The sequence below is a fragment of the Haliotis rubra genome, unplaced genomic scaffold (genome assembly GCF_003918875.1).
Source record: "Haliotis rubra isolate DU_JTF1 unplaced genomic scaffold, ASM391887v1 Scf214, whole genome shotgun sequence".
NCBI lineage: Eukaryota > Metazoa > Mollusca > Gastropoda > Lepetellida > Haliotidae > Haliotis > Haliotis rubra.
The window spans coordinates 1,195,963-1,203,856 of record NW_025766159.1 but is presented as its reverse complement, the minus strand read 5'-3'; the positions used below and the strand labels follow the sequence as shown (position 1 = coordinate 1,203,856).

General features: G+C 43.1%; 1 protein-coding gene across 2 annotated transcripts; it reads right to left on the bottom strand.

Moving 5' to 3' along the window:
- Window positions 1–988: 988 nt before the first annotated feature.
- Window positions 989–5,285, bottom strand: LOC124276851. Of its 2 annotated transcripts, none has more exons than XM_046712501.1 (2): window positions 5,090–5,285; window positions 989–3,181 (listed from the first exon to the last, which is right to left on the bottom strand). In XM_046712501.1, exon 2 carries the CDS (start codon window positions 3,165–3,167, stop codon window positions 2,175–2,177), a length of 993 nt encoding a protein of 330 aa, XP_046568457.1. In that variant the 5' UTR covers window positions 3,168–3,181; window positions 5,090–5,285; the 3' UTR covers window positions 989–2,174. The 2 variants fall into 2 exon arrangements, with proteins under 2 accessions (XP_046568457.1, XP_046568458.1); XM_046712502.1 differs by lacking the exon at window positions 5,090–5,285 and adding an exon at window positions 5,021–5,086.
- Window positions 5,286–7,894: the final 2,609 nt, after the last annotated feature.

The window sequence follows — 7,894 nt, the reverse complement described above, 5'->3', positions numbered from 1 at the left end:
GGCGGATGACATCAGCTGGAACCTGTTCCATAAGTCCAAGAGAGTCTGTTCAAGTTCCTTTCACTAGAGGTGGTACACGCTGTCTCACCTGACGCTCCAGATGATCCCAGAGATGTTCAATGGGGTTCCTGTCTGGAGAACGCACTGGCCAAGACAATACGTTCAAGTTAAGGTTGTGCAGGTATTATCGATCAATTCTGGCGGTGTGAGGCTTTGCGTTGTCGTGCTGCAAAATGACTCCTCTTGGCTGTTACCGAATAAAGGGCCCCACAAAATGTCTTAACACTTCACCCCTGTATCGCTGGGCATTCACATGTCTTCGGATCATAACCAGTCTTTTTGTTCGCTGGCCACAAATGTCGCCCCATACCATGACGCCTTCACCATCGAACGGATGGAGCGCCAGTCCATGGAGGGGCGGTACGCTTGTATACCAGCCACACCAAGTCGTCGAAGAACTGTTCGTCTGCTTATGGCGTGTCCTAGTGCTGTCGCCGTCACCGTGGTGGATATGCCGGATGTAGCGGTCTTCGGCCGGTGTCGTGACTCTTGGTTTTCCCGATGTTGGGCGGTCTTGGGTCTGGGTGGCGTTTTTTTCGTTACAGCATGCTTGCTCTGTCCAGCATTGGTATTTATGCCACATGAACATGCATGTCCCACAATTACGTTTTTCACGTTTTGAAAACTGCACGATTCGTACGAAGTTTTCTGACACCTGCGTTGTTAGCGGGACCAGGCTGTGTTTTTGGTGAATGTTTTCTGCTTTATTTGAGACCTGTGCCAGCGTCTTTGTTTTTAATACAATAACTTTCTTTTGTCCGGTAGGGACTTGGCTATTTGATTATTTGAACCTTACCAAATCATCGATATATATGAATAAAGCCATGGTAATAGCCAACTGAAGCATACTAAGTTGTGTGTATGACCTTTTGTAAAATAATGTTACATGATGACAACTTCAATTTCATTCCTAAAAACAAGCACGGTGTTTTGTCTCTTGCCCATCTGTTTACTGACGTAATAAAATCACTGCGTGTAAACTGGTGTAAAGGTACATGGCAGCATAACATACATTTTCGTGATCAAAACATATTCTGACAAAGCTGTACCTGATAACTGGCGACACGCAATGACAGAGAGCTACAATTCAATTAACAATATTAACAACGAGTGTGGTCACCGCTTGCGTTGAAACAGCGTAGCAGTGGTTGGGCATCGAGGACACCAGATGACTGAAAACACTGTAGGGGTTGTCCAGCATCAACCAAACACTGACCCAGGTGAGCAAGTAACCCATGTTACTAGGCCCTGTCGTAAGCCTCCCATTATGCCATTCTATGGGGATAGAGGCCTGCAGAAACAGCCTACCATGGCAATGCAATAATGTTTACAAATAATGGATTGGGTGGTCAGTCTCGCTGACGTGTCTGGTGCATCTCAGCTGTGTAGATCGATCATGATGTGTCAATTACTGGACTTATTTCGATTATTTCGATATTTCGATTATTTATTTATCATTTTGCTAGCGTTAAACAACAAACAAATCAATAATGTTACATTTCCTCAAAGTCTGTTACAAATTAAAATGTCTAGCTGTGGCATTGTGTAAGCGATATTTGCGGCTAAACGATCATTGTGTGCTATTCTCATACAAATAATGTGATATGAAACAAAATCAGACAGTGAATAATCTCAATCAGCGGTGAGAGAGCTCCACTGCACTATTATTACTGTTACACTAATACATAAATACAGATATATTCCTGATGTTCATACGCCAGTATTAAATCATTCTAGAGAGGCAAGAGTCGCCCTTCGGCTAGTCCCGGACACGGGTTGGTCACGATTGGCCATGAACAAACCTTGACACCTGCACTGTTAACAAACATACACACAATCATATTTCCGAATCCATCAACCTATTTCCGAGAAGTCGAAGATGGATGAAGACTTATGGGCGACGACGACGGACGACGTCTCACGTCATAAGCCACTTGGCATTTTAAAAAATCATTGCACAGATGATCGAGCTTTCACAAACTCAGTATACCAATGTGATGATGCTAATGAGAGTTACCGACGAGTGGATGGCGTGCACACATGAGATGCCAGTAGAAGCAAGACTCGTGCTTTTAAAGAAATAACGCTATTGCATACATGTCCAGTTAACCATGTCAGGAATTCTGTTCAGGTTTCCCTCTTGGCAGGTACATGTTAAACCTGAAAGGAATGATAGTCTTCCCCCTGAGCTCATTGATGGCGTCTGTGTATTCATTCAGGACACGTCTGCACACTGTCTCCACATCCAACATTCTCGGGGCTACCACGTCATGACGGTATGATGCAATGATTTCATCATATCTTGCAGGATCTACGATCTTGAGTTCAGCTATACCAATTGCGTCGACTAGAGTTTGTCTAGCGACCTTGGTCTCTCTGAAGGTCTCCGTTAGGGGGCAGTGGTGGCTAAGGTTGTGTTTTAAAACTGTCTGGTAGCGTTCATGCACTCTCATGAGTATATTACTGAGCTGGCGCCCGGGGAGCCGTGCTGCTGAGACACTGGTATTCTGGACCTGCTGCCGTGGGGCGTCTGTCCCAGTGCCTGTATCCTGCAGCAGACTGAGGGGGCCAGTACACGTGGTTTCTGACGGACCAAGAGTCGGAGCTGAGTTCTCATTCTCGTGTAGCGACACTGGTGTTGCTTCTTTTTGTGACAATGACTCAATGTTGTAATTTCGAATCAGTAACCGCGACCGCAAGTGTTCTGCCATTACTGGGTTGTTGTCATGAAATGTGATATCACACACGTCACAGATGAATAATGACGTCATATGCCATGTGCGATAGGCGAAGGAAACACAAGATTTTTCCATACAGCACAACGTGGCACGCATCTCCCTGCAGTGTCCACATAGAACAATGCCGTCTGCATGACTCGGACCTCGTGACACATCTCGGAATTGTGAGTCCACTTGTGTCCCTGCACGATTACTGGAGGAGGTCGAGCACACTTCCTGTTTGATCTCTGCCGATGTCATCACCTGCGTCTGTTTAGAAGGTCCGAGATCGTCGTCCTGTATCTCCACGTCTAAATCTCTTTCCCCACTCGCTTTCCGTTTCTTGGCACCGAAAGATGATGTTTTCATTGACGAAGTTATTTGCCACATCCTCCTTGGACGTCCTAGGAATGAAAGGAGAGATAGGATCGGTCACTAATGGAATGTCCAGAATACTAACTTGTAAAGGTATGGTCAGTTAGAACTAACGCCAGTTCGTCTGTCTGCTCAGCATGTACGTCATAACATTGACTGTCAATCAAGAAGTTCACGATTACTATACTTCCAACTGGACCTATGTTGAAAACAGGCAAAAGAGCATATCCGCAATCCTTATGTAATTAAGTGTAAAGCTAAGATGGACCACAGTAATTAACCACACAAGGACACAGGCACATTTCCATGACATGTAAACTCGACAAAGGTCACGTACAATATTGCTGACCAGATGATTATATACTGAGGCATAACTTTACTGTAAACGAAATTAACCAAGGAGTGACTAGAGATATGTCAATGGATACAATAATCTGGATAGCACAAAATAAGTCACTGTCACAAAAAAAGCACACTTCTTGATTTCTGTTACCCGGCTGTTTCTCCAAACCTCTCCCCGTACAATATCCTGTTATAGTGGACTACTGGATGGAATGGGGTCAGACATAGCCACAATATGGGTATATACAGTCATAATAGGATTACATAGTCACAATGGGGTCAGATCTAGTCACAATATTAGAATACACAGTCATCATAGGATTACATAGTCACAATGGGGTCAGATCTAATCACCATATGGGTATATACAGTCATAATAGGATTACATAGTCACAATGGGGTCAGATCTAGTCACCATATGGGTATATACAGTCATAATAGGATAACATAGTCACAATGGGGTCAGATATAGTCACAATATGGGTACATACAGTCATAATAGGATTACATATTCGCAATGGGGTCACATCTAGTCACCATATGGGTACATACAGTCATAAGAGGATTACATAGTCACAATGGGGTCAGATATAGTCACCATATGGGTATATACAGTCATAATAGGATTACATAGTCACAATGGGGTCAGATCTAGTCACAATAAGGGTACATACAGTCATAAAAGGATTACATAGTCACAATGGGGTCAGATCTAGTCACAATATTAGTATACACAGTCATAATAGGATAACATAGTCACAATGGGGTCAGATATAGTCACAATAAGGGTACATAGTCATAATAGGGTTACATACAGTAACAATGGGGTCAGATATAGTCACAATATGGGCACATACAGTCATAATAGGATAACATAGTCACAATGGGGTCAGATATAGTCACAATAAGGGTACATACAGTCATAATAGGATAACATACAGTCACAATGGGGTCAGATATTGTCACCATATGGGTATATACAGTCATAATAGGATTACATACAGTCACAATGGGGTCAGATATAGTCACAATATTAGTATACACAGTCATAATAGGATAACATAGTCACAATGGGGTCAGATATAGTCACAATAAGGGTACATACAGTCATAATAGGATAACATAGTCACAATGGGGTCAGATATAGTCACAATAAGGGTACATACAGTCATAATAGGATTACATACAGTCCCAATGGGGTCAGATATAGACACAATATGGGTACATACAGTCATAATAGGATAACATACAGTCACAATGGGGTCAGATATAGTCACAATAAGGGTACATACAGTCATAATAGGATTACATAGTCACAATGGGGTCAGATATAGTCACAATATGGGTACATACAGTCATAATAGGATTACATACAGTCACAACAGAGTTATATACAGTGAGACTACATACACTTACAATGATGATACAGTACCAACAGTAACAGGTTTGCAGTAACAGTGACCTTTAAACTAAGTAAGATGCAGATGGATATGAAGTAGGTCAACAGTTAGCCGTGAAATTCGTACATGAATATGCGCGTACGATACCCTGTGACTGTGTCCTCATCACGCCACGCCAGCGTGTTGTCTACTTACAGATCACCACGGTGCCGGTCTGTGGAAACCAAATCCCGGTTATATGTGAAGTGCAGATATTGTTGCCTAGGCCTAACGCTCGGTCTCGTAATGTAGGTCACCCGCAGATCGTGTAGCGTGAGGCGATCTCCCGGCCAATCGGCAGCCGTTGCCTAGCAAAAGCTCGACTAAAGCACGGCCGCGGTGCAGATAACGAACGTCGAGCGTGATTGTAATGCCCTGGAACACCTCAGGCGAAACATGGGCGAGGGTAACGGGTTTGGCTGAACGATTCACGCGTTTTACTAGCCGGGGTTGTACAAACTACATGGGCTCGCACTCCACACGAACGAGGGTCAAAAGGTGTATGCGACTATGTGCTCTTAAAATTTACGGATTTTGCTTTCATGAAACCTGTACAATGCGTACGGATACAGAGGGGATAAGGGGGGACAGTACGTGTGCTTGGGGCGTTCAACTCGGAGTAACAACCAGGCTGTCACACTGTACCCGTACCAGGCTGTCACACTGTACCCGTAGCCTGGAGAAGCATGCACAATGTGAATCCCCCCCCCTCCCCCCTAATTTTATGTACAAAGTAGTGACACCCCACCCCACCCCACCCCCATGCATGCATGTCATGTACAAAATCAATGACTACCCCCTTGCACATGCATGCATATGTGTACATAATTGATGTCCCCTCCCTGTCTCCCCAGAACAAAATGAGTGACCCCCTCCCATTTCATTATCACCCCCATAGCCATAAATTATGAATGGTCCCTTAGAACATCCAAACCCCACTTCCGACCGAGCCACAATTTGTTTGAACTCTTATACGAAGCAAAGAAACATGGCGACAGAATTAAATCACTGCCCCAACGTTTCACTCTAGAATGATACAGGAGAACGGATCCACTCCAGGGTGAAATTATCCACGTATCAAACCTTTGCCCACATTGCTTGACTGTTGGCTTTTTCCACGACCCGGTAACTAACGGGGCAGTAGGGTAGCCTAGATGTTAAAGCGTTCGATCGTCATGCCAAAGGTCCGGGTTTGATTCCCCACATGGGTACAATGTGTGAAGCCCATTTCTGGTGTCATAATCCGTGATATTGCTAGAATTATTACTGAAAAAAACATACTTACTCACTCACTCACTCATGTAACTAACCTGATGCAACATTACAGACCGAAGGTACAGGCAGGCGAGCCTAAGGTAACTACGCCCAATAAAGACCGAAACTCGTGTAGTTGGCATCTCGTGTGTCGATAGGCATATTGACAATCGACAAACAGTGGCAAGGCGACTAACTGCTTAAGGAATTAAGGCCTACAGACCACACAGAGGGCAGTTTTTCACAATGCAAGATCGTCGTCAGAGATTGAGATGTGCCACGATCGTACGTCGTTGGTAGCTACGTGACTGGCAGAGGGTCGTCTTCACTTACGAAAGTCGGTTTTGTTTAGAGAAGATGAACGACAGCGTGTTTGCCGCCGCTGGGCGCCATGTTGACATCAGTAATGTCAACACACTGTACATCAACCTCTTCAATTGTATAAATATCCTTCATATATATAATCTTCCTGTCCAATAATGTTGTGTAACACATGCTTGCTAACGCTGGTAGCGTCTACAATAGTCGCATCTATTGCAGTAAAGAAGTTGTCTATCCATAATAATGGTTCCTCTTCGACAGTATATCAGATAACAGTAATTTCGTAACAAATAGTGTGAAGACCATTTCTGGTGTTCCCCGCCGTGATGTTGCTGGAATATTGCTAAAAGCGGTGTAAAACCAAACTCAGTCAGTCAGTCAGTCGTAACAAATATGAAAACAGTTCATGACTTACGGAATACATTCTTAATTATGGATTAAATGCATTTCAATAACGTTTAATCATAGTGGTATGCTGACAAGACGGAGTTGGCTCATTTTCATTAATCTTGCAATTGTTAAATATAACAAGACTTCATTTTAATAGAGTTGTTTGAATGTATAGCCTTACGATAATTGTAATAAAGATGAGTGTTCAAATTCATAGTGGTGGCCATGAATATGATGATTCGGGAGTAGAATTACCAAGCTAACACAATTAATATTGTCAGATTTGTTTTTATTTAACAATGATATATTCAGTACATGAAAATTTGAAGTACATGTATATTATTGTATATTGATAAGAGAACTAGCCAAAGGTACATGAAATGCCCATTCTTTCAAAAGATTCGTAAACCTTCATCATTAAATATCTTGGAATAGATAATTTATCGCACATACTATCAGATACTGGTTTCATGTTAAGGCGTTTTTCATTCAATCTTGGCGTATATATGAAGTATTTATACTGTGCACGCATAACGAATACAGAGTTACGGAAAAGCAATATATTGGGGTAGGGCGGTGCTTGTGGCCAATACAGTATGCAGGAAGAATAAGGGGTTGCTTCTTTCCTGGGAAGTGTTTTCTTCAGCAATTATGATGTCTTATAATCCCCATTGCAGTGGTGTGATGTTAGGAAAATCCCGAGGCAAGAGGATGAAGGTGGACTAACTTGAGACAATAAAGTCCACTTTAGCATTACTTCTTGATATCAAGAAGATGTTTTGACCCTACTAGACTGCTCCATCAAGAGAAACATCACCGAAGTCCAGGCTTACAAGATCTCCAGAGAAGCACCACAGAAGACCCCGGAATGTGAGCAAGTCTCCACAGAAAGAGGTTTCAACCAAGTTTCGTAAAGCGCGTAAAGAACCTCAAAGGTCCAGCTCTCCCAGGAGGCCCAGAGAAGAAGAAACAGCAAGGAATGCAAGAAAGATGACG